This window comes from Geotrypetes seraphini, chromosome 5 (assembly GCF_902459505.1).
Source record: "Geotrypetes seraphini chromosome 5, aGeoSer1.1, whole genome shotgun sequence".
Classification (NCBI taxonomy): domain Eukaryota; kingdom Metazoa; phylum Chordata; class Amphibia; order Gymnophiona; family Dermophiidae; genus Geotrypetes; species Geotrypetes seraphini.
Window position 1 is genome coordinate 14,115,055 of NC_047088.1, and position 19,442 is coordinate 14,134,496.

Sequence of the window (19,442 nt, forward strand, 5' to 3'; positions counted from 1 at the left end):
CAGTCTGGCTATTCTTGTGTTCTTATGTGAGCCAAGTATAGGACAATCAAGCCATTGTGACATCACTGATGAGGTTGGCTCTTAGGCACTGGTGGAATGAGGCATTATGACATCACAATACCAGCTCTGGAATGTTGCTACTCTTTGGATTTTTGCCAGGTACTTGTGACTTGGACTGGCCTCTGTGAAGATGGGATATTGGGTAGATGGACCATTGGTTTGATCCAGTAAGGCTATTCTTATGTTCTTATCCAAGGTCGTAATGAATGGCAGAGGGAGTGGCAGGACTTGAACCCTGGTTGCCCCGATTCTTAGCCTTTTGTTCTTAGCCTTAGGTTACTCATCTGTTCCAGGCTTGTGACATGGAGGATTGGGAGGGAGGGCGGAAGGAATCCTTCCCAGCACAAAGTACATGTGGTAGAAACTAGCATCTTCTTCACAGCTTTTTCACCCAAACCCAGCTGTTTTTAGAAAAATCACATTCTCTCCTTACTTTTCCCATTAGTCCTAGTGCTTTTGTGTTCAAATACCAGCAGACCATAAGCTTATTGCGGGACAATGCAGAAGCCTTACTCAATGCCCCTTGACCCAATGTCCCTCGCTTTCAGCTTCTCTATCCATATATTCAAAACACATGGTGTTTATTCTTAGCTTCTAGGAGAATTACTATTGATTTTTATTTAAACATTTTCTTACCCGCCTATTTCTAGGTGGTTTACAAGGTACAGTCATAAAATACAGGCACATACAATTACGCACAAACAACAAATGCTCCAATTTCTTCAAACTGTTGAGAACCCTAGTATCAGAAGCTTAAATTCTCGAGCTGCCAGTATTAAAGAGGAAGGAAAATGGAGACACAATAGTCATAACTACTAAAAATCGGGTACAGTCATATAAATATTAACAGAAGAAAAAGAAGATTTTTTTGAAAACTATTTATATAATGAAAGATTGAGTGCGAGTAAATCTTCATATATTTGTACGGAGTTTTTTCGGACCAGTGATGAAATGTGAGGCTTAGGGTACTGTTCAGTCCCGGCCAAATGTGGATGAGGCCCGTTTTTCTCCGTCTTTTTTCCAACTCACTTTTATGATTTAACTTCTGTGTTTGTTAATCTCAGATTAAGTGCGAGTGTGGTCTCTTTGGTGAACTATTATACAGCACGTTTCTTTTTTTGATTATTGACACAATAGTCATAACACATGCTGCCTCCTCGATGAGCAGGAAAAACCCACTCAAAACTGTGCCCTGCTTCCTACCGAGATAGAGGTGGTCACAGGGGCAAAATGGGGAGGACAGACTGTAGAGCCAGTCATACAGTGGGGCTTCCGACTCTTCCAACCCACGATCAGTTAACTGGCTCATCAAGAGCAGTGCGGCCAGAACACTTACCCTGTGGAAGGCTGCTTTCTGTCGACAATGATGCTGGATGGGCCTCTTCCGCTGATGTACAGGGCTTCCGCTGTTGCTGCTGCTGCTGCTGTTGCTACTGTTATTAGATGTACTCCCATCCTCGGACGTTTCTGGCAGCTGAATTCCAGCCTGTCTCATCACCACAAAGTTAACTCTGGCCTCGCTGGACTGAAACCAAAAGGTCGAAAGCTTGTGGGAAAACATTTCAGAGTAAGAAACAAGCTAAAAATATAGCCGTGCCCCTTTGTTTGGCAAATGTAAAGTTGTCAATAATACCAACTGTGCATAAAGTCAGACCACTTAGAAAACATTTCAGAAAATTACTGTATCTCAAGATTGAGCTATGTGAGTGAAAGCAGGACATAGCAAGGAGATCCTTTTAAGCGACTGAACAAGAGATTTATGTGGGCATGAAAGGTCTTCCTTTTTGGAAACTTTTGTTGGTAAAGCAGGAAGTAGGAGGGGATTTTTTTTTTCAACTGAAACTGTTCTATGTAATTTCAAGCTTGTGCGTGGTAAAAGAATGCTTGACGTGTTACGGTGCACACACTTTCTTGGCCATGTGCAATTTATCTTGCCATTAGCCAAAATGACTGCTCACAATGAAACCAACAAAAAATCCACCAAAGCAGGATAAGCAAACGCAAAAACGAGCAACTGTGGAACTGATGATCTGGATGAAGTCTTTAATTCAAGCCTTACATTTAGCCAATCTTAGCATACATGGTACAGTCCAGAAGAACCAACATAGGAATGAATACACAATAGATGGATTGTGGTGTAGACCCAATACGGGCCATGTTTCGGTTAAAAAAGACCTCCTTCCGGGGTCCGGTGCTTCTATAAACCACAAGCAATGAATTGCAAATATGATCGATTGGCCACAATTTTTCAGAACACAGTATTCTGTTTTGCATATTTGCAATTCATTGCTTGTGGTTTATAGAAGCACCAGACCCTGGAAGAAGGTCTTTTTTAACTGAAACACAGCCCGTGTCGGGTCTATACCACAATCCATCTACTGTGTATTCATTCCTATGTTGGTTCTTCTGGACTGTACCATATATGCTAAGATTGGCTAAATATATGACTTGAATAAAAGACTTCATCCAGATCATCAGTTCCACAGTTGCGCTTTTTTGCTTTTGCTCATAATGAAACCACGTGAACTTCAGATCATGACATACTCTTACCTGAATTATATGGGCAGCAGTCTCGGGTGTGCCCTGGCGCACATCCTGCCCATTGATGGAGAGAACCTTATCGTTGCATTTCAGCTTCCCATCCTTGGAAGCCAACCCGCCATCCAGCAGGTCCAGAACAAAGATGCCAGCCTCCTCCGTCTTTCGGATCAGTTTGATGCCCAAGGGCTCTGAACGGTCTCTCTTCAGCAGGGCAACGTGGATGACTTCTTTGCAGGGGCTGGCATTAGTAGTGCTGCCGTTTGTGGTATCTCTCCGAGCAGCTCTGCTGGAGAAACCCTTCTCCTGCAGTACCGTGAGGCGCAACACAGAGCATGGGTGACGCAGCAGGGAAACAGCATGGCTATGGGTAACGTTGCTGACATTAATTCCATTTATCTAGAAGAGAGAACACACAATATGCCACATCAAAATTATAATATATGGCATATCAGAATTATAAAGCCAGGTTGCAGAATGGTTTCAGTCCTCCTAAAAAAGCAACCATCTCAGCTGCTTGTCTGTTTTACTAATGAAACAGTTCAGGCCAGGGCTCTCCTCCTAATGCTACCACCATTGCCAGCTGTGGAAGAACTTTAACGCTAGAGTCAACCATTCCTTCTCTAACAGTGCAGCCTTCCCTGTGCTTGGGACCAGCTAGACCCATTAGACAGATATCGGTCCCTGGTATATCACTGGAAGGGATCTATCCCCCACCCTCCACCCAGGAAGGCTGGTGACAGTCCTCGTTCAGGCTGCAATGACCATGCATTAGCCTTAGACAAGCAAACATCTTTTCCTCCTACAAATTCTCTATGGTTGCCCTCGATCGGTGGTATGGAATGTTGCTCTTTGGGGATTCCGCATGGAATGTTGCTACTCTTTGGGGTTGCAGAATCTTGCTTACTCTGAGATCATGGAATATTGCTATTCTTTGGGTTTTGGCCAGGTACTAATGACCTGGATTGGCCACCGTGAGAACGGGCTACTGGGCTTGATGGAGCATTGGCCTGACCCAGTAAGGCTATTCTTATGTTGCGATTCTCACTTTTTTGAAGACTGTCTACGGTACTCCTCGGCTCCCATGCCACCCAAATTTTTAAGAAAAACTGCATAACAAGAAGAGAACTAGTACACCTTTAAAATCTGTCCCCCTTTCCCCTTATAAAATAGAGGAGAGAGGCGCATTCTCATCCCCCGAGAGGCATGAAATTCCAGTCGCAATGGCAAGCCTAACAGCTGCATTTAAAGCCCACAGTTATATAGTTCTGGAAGGTGAAGACCATCACTGCAATCTCATGATAAGAGACCCAAGCACTGGTTCCAACTATGCTGGAAGCCCAAAGGAGCAAGGCCCCTTACCTTTCTTTTCTCCCTCCACACCCTGCTCCAAAATAAGTACAGCGGTCACCTTTCAACCCAGAGGGGCAAAGTTTTAGAATGGCTGAGTCAGCAAAGTAGGATGTTTATAGGGAGCCAGTGTTGTGCAACCCAGTCAGAATGGAGAGGTTGCATGGTCTTTATCAGCTTTCATGTTCTGTATTTCTAGCTCACTTGTTTTATTAAGAAATTTTTACAAGTTCAGGGCTATTTTCCAAGTCGCGATAGTCAAAAGCAACCAACTTCCTGCCCAAGCTAACAAAGCATGCTACAGATTTGTTTATGTGACTTATTGCCTTCCAAATGGCCAAAGTAGGCAAGGACTGAGCACGTCACCTATGGAACACTGTACCTCCATTATATGATCTCCCGGTGCTATTTTTCCATCTATAGCAACAACAGAATCCCGAAGGACATCCTGAACAACAATGTTGCCCAGAGGGGAGTCCTTCCCTCCTACAATCCGGAGTCCTAGTTCTTCCTCAGGGTCCTCTCGATGAATTTCCATCATGTTTGTTTCTGCCACAAGGCTAGATCTACGAGGCTGGTCTACTGGTGAAACAAAAACCCAATCAGGAGAAGGAGATACCAAAGGAATCTATTTCATACCTGCAGTATTGATTTTATCAGAGAAATAGAAACACTGATGCATTTCTCCCATACTGGGCAAAATATAACAAGACAACAAATATGCATTCCAAAACCTGACAGTAACATTTTTTTTCTATTTTAGTGTGCTGTTTTGTTCCCCGTCTCTGGTTTCTACTTTGTTCTGTCTTCTTTTTTCCATGTCCACGTGCTATTTCTTCCCTCTCCTCCTCTCCAAACACCAACTTTCAACTTTGTTTTCTTCTATTGTTTTTCTACTTCTCTATCCACTAACATTTCACACTTATTCCTTTCCAAATCTCCCTTTTTATTACTGCACCTTCTACAGCCTTCCTGTCCTCTTTCCTTCCCCAGCTTTTTATTTTAGTTTTTCACCGATTCTTCCTATAACCTTTCTCCTGATGTCCTGCATCTCCTTTCTAGCCCTCTTCGCCCTATAGGCCCTGAGGCAGTGGCATTAAGACAATACATGTGGAGCCTTTGAAACCATGTGCACTGAAGGCCCTGCCACATCCTGGTCCTAAACAAATAAGTCAGTGGAGAAAGGAGGATGCAGTGGGTCTTCAGCAGATGCCATGGGCTCAAAGGCTCTATACTTTATTTCCAGTAATTAATATACAAGGAGTTCAAGATCAAGAGATCTTGTAGTGTTTTGATCAAGAAGTGTTTTGATCTTTGGATAGAAAGGTTCCACACAGATATAAGAAAGTTCAAGAGGGCTGGACCAAGATATCTGAAGTTAGTCTCATGGGAATTAGTTAAACAGAAGGCAGCTCAATCCTCTAACCTTTAGGCTACTCCTTCAGTGTTAACTCAGTACAGGCAATCCCTGAGTTACAGAGCCTGATTTACGTGCGACTCATACTTAAAAACGTGGTTGCGGCTTCATTTGATTTCACTGAGCAGTATTTCCAATGGCATACTCTCCTACACTTCTCCTGTAGCAGATTCAGGACTGATGCAGGGCCACATTAAGAACAGTGTGTGGTTGTGCATGCTGTACTTTAGAGGGAACACTGGTAGGGACAGTTCTCCCTTTTGTCAGCTGGGAGCAGAATCTTAAAATCTTCAAGTTCTGAGTTACATACAAATCCAACTTAAGAACAGCTTTAAAAACGTAACTCCTTCTTAACCGGGGGACTGTCTGTATATGCAAACTGTGACTATCCTGAAAATCTGACTGGCTGTGGGATCCCCAGAACAAGGTTTGAAAGCCTTCCAAATATAGGAGTTAGCTCATGCATTCAACAAAGAACAATAAGACAGAACTGAAATGTAAGATCACATGATATGCACAAGCAGGTTAAGTCTCACCATCTTCACCCTCATCAAAGGCAGGATTAACAAGTCCTGGCTCTGGTGTACTCAGAGCCACCACTGCGGCTAGCGAGCTTTCTGCCACCAGTGCAGAGATCCTGAGTGGGAGGCTGGAGTCTGCAGGCCCATTAACTTCCACCTTGGTTATGCTCTCTCTCCCTTCTCTGCAATGATGAGTCTTTCTCCTTTCCAGTTCAGCTCTGTGCTCCTTAAAGCCAGGACATCTAATGGCAAAAGTAGGAGAGAAATAAAAAATAAAAGGTGAGAGATAGTGGACAACTAGCAGCAGTGGTGCACCTTATAATGACTGGTAACTTGACATACCACAGTGACACAAAGGATGATAAAAGCCAGGATGAGTCCCACTGCTCCCACCCACAGGATACTGCAAATTTGAGTTGTGTCAGATTATAAGAAGGAACTGTCCTGCATCTCCCCAAGTTCATATTTATTTGACATATCATATTACCATCAAGACAGTCTGCAATGGAAAGAAAGTTGCAACACACCTAAAAAGGGTGAAATACAATTCACAAATAGGAAAAGATTTTTGCTCTGCCTCTCAAGTCAGTGGTTACAGCTACAGCCTCAGCAACCTGAGGCTGTGGGTTCAAACCTTGTGCTACTCCTTGTGACCCTGGGCAAGTCACTTAATCACTCATCAAGAACATAAGAATAGCCTTACTGGGTCAGACCAATGGTCCATCAAGCCCAGTAGCCCGTTCTCAAGGTGGCCAATCCAGGTCACTAGTACCTGGCCAAAAGCCAAGGTGTAGCAATATTCCATGCTATCAATACAGGGTAAGCAGTGGCTTTCCTCATGTCTTTCTCAATAACAATGGACTTTTCCTCCAGGAACTTGTCCAAACCTTTCTTAAAACCAGCTACGCTATCCGCTCTTACCACATCCTCTGGCAACGCGTTCCAGAGCTTAACTATTCTCCGAGTGAAAAAGTATCTCATCCTATTGGTTTTAAAAGCATTTCCCTATAACTTCATGGAGTGTCCCCTAGTCTTTGTCATTTTTGATGGACTGAAAAATCGATCCACTTGATCCATTGCCCAGCCCACAGGAACAGATAGGGAAAAATGCTTGAGTACCTGAATGTAAACCACTTAGGTATTAAGTGGTATATAAATACTAAAATTAAATAAATATTTATTTAAAGTACCATCACTACCTCCCGTGAAACAAAAGAACATAATAGCATTGGCCTCACCTATTTTTTTTTTTTTTTTTTTAACATTTAACAGTGAAGTTGGCTGGCTTCATTGTGTGGCTATGTCCTCCTGCTCAATACAAAAATACTCAAATTAAGTACAGTATATTAGAGATGCGGATTTGGCTCTGGACCTGGCTTTTGCTCACTGCGCTAAAAAGAACTGAGAAAACTTCAAAAGCAACTTTCACAAAGCCTCAGGGAAGGAACTGCAGTCATTCCTTGTGTGTGGTTGAAGGGGCACAGGTAGCGTTCAGGGTGCACAGGTACCAGATGTTTTTTTAGAGCTGCTCCTTGTGACCTTGACCTTAACCCTCCATTGCCCCAGGCATAGAACTTAGATAATGAGCCCACTAGGCACCGAAAAAAGTACCTGCATGTAGTATATGCAAATCCCGGGTTACACAATATGGCTCCAGAAAAAGGAGGATGGATCGAGATATCCGGTTTTACTTCCATTGCTTTCAATGGACATAAAACCCAGATATCTCAATCTGGCCTCCTAGCTTCCATTGGAAGTAAAACCCGGATGTCTCAATCCATCCTCCTTTTTCTGGAGCCATATGGTAACCCTAGGTAAACTGCTTTGATTGTACCCACAGAAAGGTGGTATATCAAGTCCATGACCCTTTTATCCATTTCCCATTCAAATAAGAAAATTAGAGAGAACAGTACGGCATCCCGAGGCTCAGGCTGTTTTAGCTGTGGAGGAACATCGGGCACTACAAAACCAAGCCGAAACCGATAATGTGGAGGCGATGTGGTCAACTCTGAAATATAGCCTACACGAAACATCAAACCGCTATATAAAAACAGTGAGCAAACGACGAAGAAACAATAGACCTCAATGGTTCATTGCGGAGATCTCGGACCTCGTTAAAGAAAAGAAAAGAGCATTTATTTCCTACAAACAATCTGGGAAAAGGGAGGTTAAAACAGACTATATAGCCAGGTCTAAAGCAGTCAAAATGGCAGTCAGAGAGGCCAAGCTTCGAATAGAGGAAAATCTAGCGAAGAACATTAAGAAGGGGGACAAATCTTTCTTCAGGTATATTAGTGACAGAAAAAGAAACACAGACGGGATAATACGCCTTAGAAAACCAGACGGGATTATGTAGAATCAGATTCCGATAAAGCAGAACTTCTAAATGAATACTTCTGCTCAGTCTTATCTTGCGAGGCGCCGGGGTCCGGTCCACAGTTGCAGGCAAGGCAAAACTCAAAGACCCGTTTCGGAATTTCGAGTTTACACCCAGCGATGTCTACCGCGAACTATCAAGACTCAAGGTGAACAAGGCCATGGGACCGGACAATCTACACCTCAGGGTGCTCAGAGTTGTGTGATGTCCTAGCGGTACCATTATCCGTGCTCTTCAATCTTTCCCTGAGCACGGGAAGAGTCCCCTTGGACTGGAAAACAGCTAACGTCACTCCACTGCACAAAAATGGTTGCAGGACAGAGGCTGCGAATTACAGACCGGTGAGTCTCACATCGATAGTGAGTAAACTCATGGAAACACTAATTAAACATGAATTAGATACAGTCCTGAGCGAAGAGAATCTACGGGATCCCCACCAACATGGATTTACCAAGGGTAGGTCCTGCCAATCCAATCTAATTAGCTTTTTTGACTGGGTCACAAGAAAACTGGATTTGGGAGAGTCCTTGGACGTCGTGTACTTGAACTTCAGTAAAGCTTTTGATAGCGTTCCAAACCGTAGGTTATTGAGCAAGGTGAAATCGATGGGATTAAGAGAAACACTGGGGGGGTCACGTGATGCTGGAGACCTGATCGGACGTGCCTCTCTGCAGCTCCGGGCCACTCCGCCATAAATCCTGCTTTAAACCCGCGGATTTGGGAGGTGCATCGCGCTTTTCCCTATTCTGCAGACCGGCAGGCGGGGTGCGCCTCCGCGTTGTTCTTTTTTGGGCATATCACGCCGGTTATGCCGACTAAATTTCAGAAAGGAACAAAGGCTAAATACTCTGTGAAGGGCCCTAAGATGGCGGAGCAGCACGCGGTGCCGATGTTCACCCTGCAGGATGCGGCGGTGCAAGAACTTATGCGCTCCCTAACATTGGTTATGGAAGATAAGCTCACCAAAATTCAATCTTTTATGGAGGAGATGCGGGAGCATTTAGAATCCCAGACGAATCGCCTGCAACGCGCCGAGGATCGTATTGCCCAACAGGAAGTCCGTACGGACAGCTTTGAGGAGCGTCTCCGCACCTTGGAAACATCAGCTAAAACCCTCACGGAGCGAGCGGAAGACCAGGAGAACCGCGGTCGCCGGAATAACCTGCGATTCATCGGAATCCCTGCCTCTGTGCGCGACGTGGATCTCCGCTCTCGCCTTGAGGCGTGGCTGCCAGAGGCCTTTGATATACAGGCCCCTTTGGCCCCGCTGTTGATTGAGCGGGCGCATAGAGTGGGGATCCGCAATGAGGGAGAGCAACGTCCGTGACCCGTCATCGCACGCTTTCTCAACTTTGCTGCGAAGGAGAGGATCTTGTTCCTGTACCGACAGGGGAAGGAGCTACAGTTTGAGGGTCAGAAAATTCTCATCTTTCAGGATTTTTCCCCACATGTTTCCTATCAACGACGTGCTATGGCTCCTTTCTGCAATGAGCTCTTCAAACGGCACAACTGGGTTAACCTTCTGTATCCAGCTCGGGCCCGCATATTCTACAACAATAAAGTCACCTTTTTGGATACTCCGCAGGCTATGGAGCAATTCATTCAAAAGCTTCCTCCTGTGATCGAACTCCCTCGGGCGGGTGACTGAGGGCTTTGCTTTTCCCTGCATTGTGATTGCTAATACAGCCCTGAGGCCTGGATGCTGCTGGGATCTGTGGGCCTGGTTCTGTTCCCTTCTACATTTTGTAGCCCTGACTGTTCATGCTCCTGGTTTGGCACTTTTCCTATGTTAGGGGATTACATCAGATTCCTGTCTTTATCTCCCGTTTCTGTTCCTTCAGGAGCATGAGGGGGTGAATTTTGCTTTACCCCCACTCTGCTGACCGTTGTTTGCTGCCTGTGTTCTGGCACCGGGCGCTCCCTTGGTGGGGCGCCTCTCCCATGTTATACTTTAAAAATGTTCCTTACTATACCTGTTTCTAGGGTGCATACCTTTCCTTGGCTGTTCCGCTGGTATTTGTGTTTCAGCTCTTGGTGTTTTATATGCATTTGACTGCTATGCCTTTTATGACTTTTGGGTTATCCTCTATTATTTTATTTTATACCTACCATTGGTGGGGTAGGGGTGGCCCGGAGCTGCTGTATCTATGCTGTTCTGTTGTATTGGGGTAGACTGTATGGTTTGGGAAGGGTGGGGAGGGGGACTGGTGGGGGGTGGGGTGGAGGGATAGAGTTGCTGGTATGTGTGTGTGTGCGTATGTGTATGATTGGTTGGAATGTTGGTGTTTTGTCTGGGATTCTGGGGCACTGTGATTTGTCTGGTGTATGGCTGCGACGGATGCTGCGAAGGGTGGATGGCATTCTCCATGACCTGGGGAAGAGGGGGATTTGGCTGGGACGATCCCTCTCTCCTCTCTGGTTTTTGGTTCATTTCATTGCATTTCCTATCCTTGTTTTCCACAATGGCTAACTTGAATGTTAACTCTTTAAACGTTGATGGTTTCCATTCTCCTGTGAAACGTACAAAAATTTTATCATACCTGAAGAGGGAGCGTTGTGACATAGCTTTTCTTCAGGAGACCCACCTGTCCGCCACAGAACATCTCAAACTCCGGAGGGATTGGGTGGGACAGGTGGGTTTCTCTGCCTACTCTTCCCGTAAGCGTGGGGTGGCAATCTTGATTCACAAGAACATTCCCTTTCATGTCCATAAGGAGATTAAGGATACGGAGGGCAGGTACCTATTTTTGATTGGAGATTTGTGGGGTTCCCCTCTGGTATTGGGTACGGTCTATGCTCCGAACGTTTACTCCCATGAATTTTTTTCTTCCCTGGTGGGGATTCTGGCTGCCCACTCCTCCCACCAGATGATAATTGGGGGAGATTTCAATGTGGTGGTGGAGCCCCTTTTGGATTGTAAACCGGCTAAAACTGCCCCTTGGGGACATTATAACAAGGGGATACCTTTTCTTTTACAGGAACTGGGCTTGTTGGATGCCTGGCGAACCCTGAATCCACTTGATAGTGATTTTTCCTTCTATTCACACCCTCATAACGTATACTCTCACATTGATTACATTCTAATCTCTGATGGCCTGTTTTCTAAATTGACCAAAGCAGTTATGGCCGCTCCTTTGGTGTCGGACCATGCTCTCTTGGGTGTCACTCTGCAATTTTCTCCTGCCTCTCCTGGTAGGGTTTGGCGGATGTCTCCTCACTTATACTCGGACCCTTCTTTTCGTACTTATTTGGAGAAGCGGTGGGAGGATTTCCTTCATACGAACGGCGCGGAGGATGTGAGCCCGGTTACATACTGGGAGGCGGCTAAGGCCGTTTTGCGAGGTCACGTGCTAGCTTACTCTGCTGCTGCTAAAAAAAACCGGATGGGGAATTGTTATCCTTGACTGCAGAGTTACAAAGCTTACGGCGCTCCCACATCTCGAGTCTTACCAGAGACTTGCGGGACAGGCTTTTGGAAGTTAAACATCGGGTTAATGAGATTCTTTCCCAGCGGGCCTCTCGCAATATATACTTTTATAAGTACAAGCTGCATGCTTGGGGCAACAAAACTGGTCGCTTACTTGCTAATTTGATCCGACCTCCTAGAACCCGCCATGTCATTACTCATATCAAGGATGGGGCGGGGAGGGTGCATACTCAGCAACAGGCAATTATAAACCAATTTCTTCAATTTTACCAACGGCTTTATGCCGAACAGCCGCCTGATGACAGCGCGAGAGATGCCTTTTTCCGCAATTTGTCCATGCCCACGGTCTCTGAACAACAGCAGACTGCGCTTAACCAACCGATTAGCGTGGAAGAGTTACAATTGGCTATTCGTAAACTCAAGCTGGCTAAAATTCCTGGGCCGGACGGTTTTGGCCCAGAGTTTTATAAGCTTCTACCCCCCCCCCCCCCGGCCTTGTGCTCTCTGCAAGCTTACTTTATGGGACTTCAATCGGAAACGCCTCCCGGTAACACTCATAATAGTGCTCATATTATCATCTTGCTGAAACCGGGGAGACCCACGGACCAACTGGGTTCATATCGTCCCATTTCACTTCTGAATCAGGATGTCAAGATCCTTGCCGGGATGTTGGCGTCCCGCCTTAATACGATTCTACCGAACCTGATCCATGAGGATCAGGTAGGCTTTGTTCCAGGGAGGCATGCATCCATGAATTTACTTAAAGTGCTTACGGTATTGCAGCTCCCTTATCATACCTCCGATAGGGCCTTAATAACCAGTCTCGACGTAGAGAAGGCGTTCGATATGGTTTCCTGGCGACACCTCTTTTGGATCCTTGACCGCTATGGCATCTCCGGGGATTTTGTCGCCTGGGTGGCAGCGTTATATTCTAACCCTAAATCTCAGCTGATGATCAACGGGGGGATATCTGAGCCTTTTTCTTTGGGTCGGGGCACGCGGCAGGGCTGCCCATTGTCTCCTCTGCTCTTTCTTCTCTCTCTTGAACCCCTGGCCCTCCGAATCCGTCAGGAACAGGATCTTCAGGGCTTGGGCATCGGGGGACACGAATTTCGTATTAGTATGTTCGCTGATGATATGCTGCTTTACGTTCGGCACGCCGATGTCAACCTTCCACGCTTGATGAATATTATTAATTCGTTCGGACTCTTTACTGGTTTGAAGGTCAATTATGAAAAAACCGAAGCCCTATTGTTGCATGATTCCCTGGGTGATCTGTGGTTCGAGAAGCTAGGAGTGGGCATTGCCCCTGGGAAATTGAAATATTTAGGGATTTATCTTTACCGGGATCCGAAAAAGCTATATGAAGCCAATATAACGGCGGCGATTGGCAGGATCCAATCCCTATGTACTAAATTGAGATCCCTTCCCTTATCCCTGATGGGCCGGGTGGCCCTGGTGAAGATGGTCCTCTTTCCGAAACTTTTGTACGCGGTGCAGTCGGTGCCCTTCTGGGTTAGTCGTGAGGATGAACGCCACTATAACTTTATTGTCCGCAAATTTATTTGGAATTCCAAACAGGCGCGCATTGGATTCCTCAAATTGTCTCGGGTTAAGGAGCAGGGGGGGCTTGGCCTTCCAGACATCCGCCTCTACAATGTCGCCTCTCTCTTTCGATGGATCCATGAACATTTGACACTGCATAGGCGCTATTCTCCTTTAGATCTTCTCACTACTTGCTGCTCTCCAGTATCTTTTGTTTCGTTCATGCATGGGATTCAGGGTTCGCCAGTCTCTCTGAGGTACCCCTCGTTACATTACTTACGTGCCTTTCAGAGAGCTTGGGCGTGGTGGCGGAAACTTCAGCACAGAGTGCCTCACCCGTCCCCCTTTATATCTCTGATTGGCAACCCTAATTTTGTGCCTGGTTTTCGGGGTTTGCCCGGTTTGAGGGGTCGTGGAGAGCGTGAGTCTACCATACGCGACTTATTATATTTGGGGGGCGGCTGTTTCCCCTCTTTTTCCTTACTTTGTACTCATTGGGGGCTCCCCACCACCCAGTTTTATCTCTATATCCAAATTAAACATTATTATGACTCACTAACTACCATCCCTACTGCCACTTGGGATTGTGGCTCTTTGGATGAAAGGGCTCTCGATGTGCCACCCCACAAGAACAAGATTGCTACCTGGTACGCGGAGAGTAGGGAGGGTCAGGGAACGTTGTGTCTTCATCCCATAGTGCTGGACTGGACTAAGGACCTGGGTTTGACAGTGTCCCTTAATGATATACTTGTTTTTTTTCCAGAATATATACTTATTTGTTAAATCTGTTTCTTTACAAGAAACCCAATTTTGAATACTGCACAGAGCGTATCTTACCAGAGCCAGAGGTTTTCACATGGGGCTATGGCCTGATAATCTTTGTGTTAAGTGTCATCTCTCCCCAGGCACCTATCTACACTCCTTTTTTCTTTGCCCGAAGCTTACCTTCTGGGCCCAGGTGCATAGGTGCTTAGAGGATGTCCTTGGCTGTACTATCCACTGGAATCCACCTGCCCTACTGATGGGCGATGTGCAGGACTTGTCTCAACAGAACCTCAACGTGTCCTTACAGAAATTTGTTCTCCATGCCATCTTGGTGGGAAAGAAGCTCATTTTGCAACATTGGGCTTCCCCAGAGGTGCCCTCCTTTTCTGTATGGTCCAGTCGCATGGACACTTTGGCTTCATTTGAGCTGCAAACTTACTCTCAGCGCTCGCAAGCTCACTGGAAGGAATATTGTGCACTTTGGGATACCTTTTTGAAGCAGTGCTCTGTATTATCTTCTTCATAACTGTTGTCTCTCTGGTGTTTAATGGACTTGCCTCCTTATTTGCCATTGCATTTGATTTTGAATCTGGTTTTGCCTCTGCCTGTGACTTTAATGTTACCTTTGTCTTGATAGATGAATTTGTTTTCTTTCAATAATATATATCACACTTGGTTCTGATTTCTGGGGGTTCTCTTATCCACCCTGCTTTAGTCGTCATGCATGGTATCCCTAGTAATCTGTTTGGTGAATGTGAGTCTGTTTGGGGAGGGTATGTATGGGGGGGAGGGGAATGCTTGCTGTTTAGCCGTGTGCTGTGTGGATTGTGACGGTGTGTATGGGGGGGGTGTCTGGGGGTTGTTTTCTCTGCGTCAAGGTTTTAGGTTTATTTTATAAAACAATGGGTATTTGAGATGACGACATTCCGGCCACTTACGAGATTATTGTTTTCTTTTCCATATATTGCTACTTGTTTGACATGCATGACACTTCTGTACTGCAATTGTTGTTTGCTGTTTATGCTGTCATCTTCCTTTACCCAATAAAGATGATTATACAAAAAAAAAAAAAGAGAAACACTAACTACATGGGTCAATGATTGGCTAAATGGTAGACTTCAGAGGGTGGTGGTTAACGGTACCCTCTCCAAAACGTCGGAAGTAACCAGTGGAGTGCCGCAGGGCTCAGTCTTGGGCCCAATCCTTTTCAACATATTCGTAGGAGACCTGACTCAGCCTGGCTTCAAGGTAAAATAACATTATTCGCCCATGACGCCAAACTATGTAACATAGTAAGTAATAGCAATTTACCCAACAATATGACATAGGACCTACTCTTGTTGGAACATTGGTCCTCGACTTGGCAACTTAGTTTCAACACTAAGAAATGTAAGGTCAAGCACCTTGGCAGCAGAAATCCGTGCAGAAATGACACCCTAAATGGTGAGACCTTAGCTAGGACTGCAGCAGAGCGTGATTTAGGAGTAATCATTAGTGAAGACATGAAAGCTGCCAATCAAGTGGAGAAGGCTTCATCCAAGGTTAGACAAATGTTGGAGTGTATCCGTAAAAGTTTCGTCAGCCGGAAGCCCAAGGTCATAATGCCGTTGTACAGATCCATGGTGAGACCTCATCTGGAATACTGTGTACAATTCTGGAGGCCACATTACCGAAAAGATGTGCTGAGAATTGAGTCGGTTCAACGAATGGCCACCAGGGTGGTCTCAGGGCTCAAGGATCTCTCATACGAGGAGAGGCTGTACTCTCTCGAAGAACGTAGGGAGAGGGAAGACATGATTGAGACGTTTAAATTATCACCGGTCGTATCGAGGAGGAAGATGATATTTTCTTTCTTAAAGGTCCCACGGCCACAAGAGGGCATCCGCTAAAAATCAGGGGCGGGAAATTTCATGGCGACACCAGGAAGTATTTCTTCACCGAGTGGTCGATCATTGGAATAAACTTCCAGTGCAGGTGATTAATGCCAGCAGCGTGCCAGATTTTAAGAGTAAATGGGATGCGCATGTGGGATCTCTAAGAGGGTAAAGTTGGGGGGAGGGTCATCAGAGTGGGCAGACTTGATGGGCTAAGGGATATCTAAGAGGGTAAAGTTAGGGGGTGGGTCTTTAGTGTGGGCAGACTTGATGGGCTATGGCCCTTTTCTGCCGTCATTTTTCTATGTTTCTATGAACAGGGCGGTTTCAAAGATCTGGAGAGTCAAGCAGCAGGTAACACCAGCACACCCACAAAAATCGGCAACTTTCCAGCAAATTTAATTCGGTAAACCCTCCAGCACACTAGATAGCCCTGGCTTAGGAGGTAAGCCTGTGTGACTGACACTAATCCATGTCCTAGTTATGGCTAACTCAGCTGCAACTATAATCCAGACCTAAAGTTCGTTTGATTTCATTCTTAGGCATCAGTTTCACAGACAGAGAAAACTGGTTGCTCAGGGAGTTTGGCAGCAAGATGCCATCCTTCCCAATGATCTGAACGAGACAGAGAGAAAGTGCCTTTTACTCACAGCCCACGGGATCTTGTTTTAATTGACACTTGCAAGCACGCCTTCGGAGCATTTTGAAATCTCAATATAAAATTCACCACAGTTCAGTGTCTGTGGTTTCTGACTGCTTTTTGCTCTAAGTCACATCTGACTGAGGTCAAATGAGTTTTATTTTGCTGTCTGGGTGATGTACATATGCAATACTTCAAAATACAACAACATATTTGTAGCAAAGAGATGACCAGCATTTGCAAATTAATGTGGTCTACCTACACATATTACACAATTGGTCAAGTTGAAAGACCACCATCAGGTCTAGCCATATAACCATATGCAAATGAATGGAAAATGCAAAATAATTCCAATTTGTCCTTGATGGGGATTTTAACAAGATCCCGGCAGTCGTTCAGTGCCAAGGTTGGATATATTTTACCCTAGTTCTGAAATAGGAGAAGAGTGACGACTTCTCTTTACTCTTTCCCAGGGCTGCCTTGAGCTATGAGTGAATGATGAGAAAACTGGCTCAAGAGAATCCTGTCCATCTGTTAACACCACCTGACAATGCTACAGGTGTGATAAAGAGGAAGAAAAGGCATGACCAAGGGGGAACCCCCCCTTTTGCAGACCCTTAAAAGGGGATGAAAACATTGAGCGCTCCTACTAAAGATCTCCTGAGAAATGGGGAAAAGGAAAGCCAACACAAGGTCTGGAGGGACTAAGATAGCTCCGAGCCTCAAGAAGAGCTACAGACCAACATTTGCAAGTTCATCCCCCTTCTGGACTTGCCCTGCCTCTTAGACCAAGCCCTTCAGTAGAATAGGGGATTTCACTGAGCTTCAGCAATTAATCCAGAGCAGGGAGTGGATGTCTTAAGGACTGCATTTTATGAGCAGCAAACAGTAAATCTGAGACATCTCAAGACATCCAGTTTGCCACCACTGAGAATTATGAGGTTCAGACTGCATCTGTGCAGTAGTCCCACTTCCTAGAACGTCACTACTCTCTGCTTCACAGTAATCAAATCAGAGGATCAGGAAAATAAGATGGAAGAGGGAACATAGTAATTGCCGCTGCTGGGTCAGACCAGTGGTCCATTGTGCCCAACAGTCTGCTCACGTGGCGGCCCTTAGGTCAAAGACCAGCGCCCTAACTGAGACTAGCCTTACGTGCGTAGGTTCCGGTTCAGCAGGAACTTGTCTAACCTTGTCTAGAATCCCTGGAGGGTATTTTCCCCTATAACAGCCTCCGGAAAAGCATTCCAGATTCCTACCACTCTCTGGGTGAAGAAGAACTTCCTTACGTTTGTACAGAATCTATCCCCTTTTAACTTTAGAGTGCCCTCTCGTTCTCTCTACCTTGGAGAGGGTGAACAACCTGCAAGCTCATTTGGTCATATTACAAACACAGGCACCTCCCTTGCAAGCTACAGGTACTGCATATATTAAAGAGTTGACAATTTTGTTGGTCTTCATCTACAGATGATCATGCGGAGAAAAGTTCCTTTATGGGCGAATGTCCCGCTTTTTTCACAAATCTCTTCTTTGGGATTGTCTAAGGGTAATTCTTTGTTACTGCAAAAAGCTTCATTGTTGACTAAGAAATGCATACTTTTACTATGGCGGCAGGCAGAGGTACCTACTGTTACTATGTAGAAAAATGAACTCTTTAACCTTGTTAAAATATGAATATTTGGATGTTAAGCATTGTGGCTCTGGTCGTTGGAGAAAATTCCAGGCTATTTGGGCTCCTGTTTGGGATAGCTTGTCCTAAGGAGCCCAAAGTGCTCTTTTGAATTTTTGACACTGGAGTGCTTGGGAGGGTGGGAGGGGCTGGAGGGGTTGGATATTGACTTGTTTTTGTTGGGTTCTTTCAGTCTCTGCAAAGAAACCACGAGATAGACTCTCTTATCTTTAGTTTTGTGTAAGGTTGGATTTCGTTTTCAGAGTGTTGCAGAAGCGGTGGCCGGTCAGTAGTGGCATCGCTCTGAACAGGCTGCTCTGTCACTGATGACATGGCACAGGGAAGCCCTAGCAGGGCAGGCCACAAGTATCCTGTTCAGAGTGATGCTGCTGCTAAACTGTCCACCACCGCTGGTGCTTTAGGAGGCCTTGGAGGTATGTCAGGTCTCATGGTGGGAAAGTAGGTGGGGTGCTGTTGCACAAGGAGGAGGGGAAGAAAGATGGTGCACATGGGGGGAGAGAGGAAGAATTGTTAAGAGTGGAGGAAGGGAAGGGAGAGAAGAGTTAAAGAGAGAAATCCTGCATATGGTGGAAGGGAGGGAAAATGTTGGACATAGGTTTCCCCTGCTGGCTCTGCGCATGCATCAGTCACTTTTCCAACAACTGATTGGATGGGATTACAGCAGAACTCTGCAATTCTCATTTGCATGCGATGACCACCTATTGCCATTGTCAAATTAGACAACTGGTCAGACTCACAGTGACCCATAGGATTTTAACAATGATTTTAGTGCATCCGGGTTACGGTCCTGACTGAGAAAATTGTTCTTAACTTGTAGAAGCAGGATTTAAATATACCCAAAACCTGATGGCGAAAGTCCAGGCATTGGACCACCCCAGTAGCTTTATGGAATCATGGAAGGACACAGAAAAGGCAGCTGTAGTGACAGGGATACACAAGGACAGGAAGTGCCTACAGATGAGCAAGAGGTCTTTAGATTTATCTGGGTTAAGTTTCAGCCTATGGTCCCCTAGTCAGTCTGCAACTTTATGCAGCTTCAGGTTGAATGTTAAAACGTCCTGTTGGTCGTTGCTATCAGTAACACCCGGAAGGCGAGTGTGGCGCAGTGGTTAGAACTACAGCCTCAGCACCCTGAGGTTGTGGGTTCAAACCCTGCACTACTCCTTGTAACCTGGACAAGTCACTTAATGCTCCACTGCCCCAGGTACATTAGACCAGTGTTTCTCAACTCGGTCCTG

The 19,442-nt window shown here is 45.6% G+C and overlaps 1 protein-coding gene across 5 annotated transcripts in view; it reads right to left on the reverse strand.

The window, feature by feature from the left end:
* LOC117361011 (ligand of Numb protein X 2-like) overlaps nucleotides 1-19,442 on the reverse strand; it is a 91,928-nt gene that overhangs the window by 15,367 nt on the left and 57,119 nt on the right. For 4 of the 5 annotated variants that reach the window (XM_033945769.1, XM_033945771.1, XM_033945770.1 and 1 more), the window contains 4 exons: nucleotides 5,902-6,128; nucleotides 4,331-4,530; nucleotides 2,611-2,997; nucleotides 1,397-1,585 (listed from right to left, as the gene is read on the reverse strand). In XM_033945769.1, the coding sequence (XP_033801660.1) occupies nucleotides 1,397-1,585; nucleotides 2,611-2,997; nucleotides 4,331-4,530; nucleotides 5,902-6,128 (1,003 nt within the window). The remainder of the gene's footprint in view (nucleotides 1-1,396; nucleotides 1,586-2,610; nucleotides 2,998-4,330; nucleotides 4,531-5,901; nucleotides 6,129-19,442) is intronic. The other variant, XM_033945772.1, reaches the window with a different exon arrangement.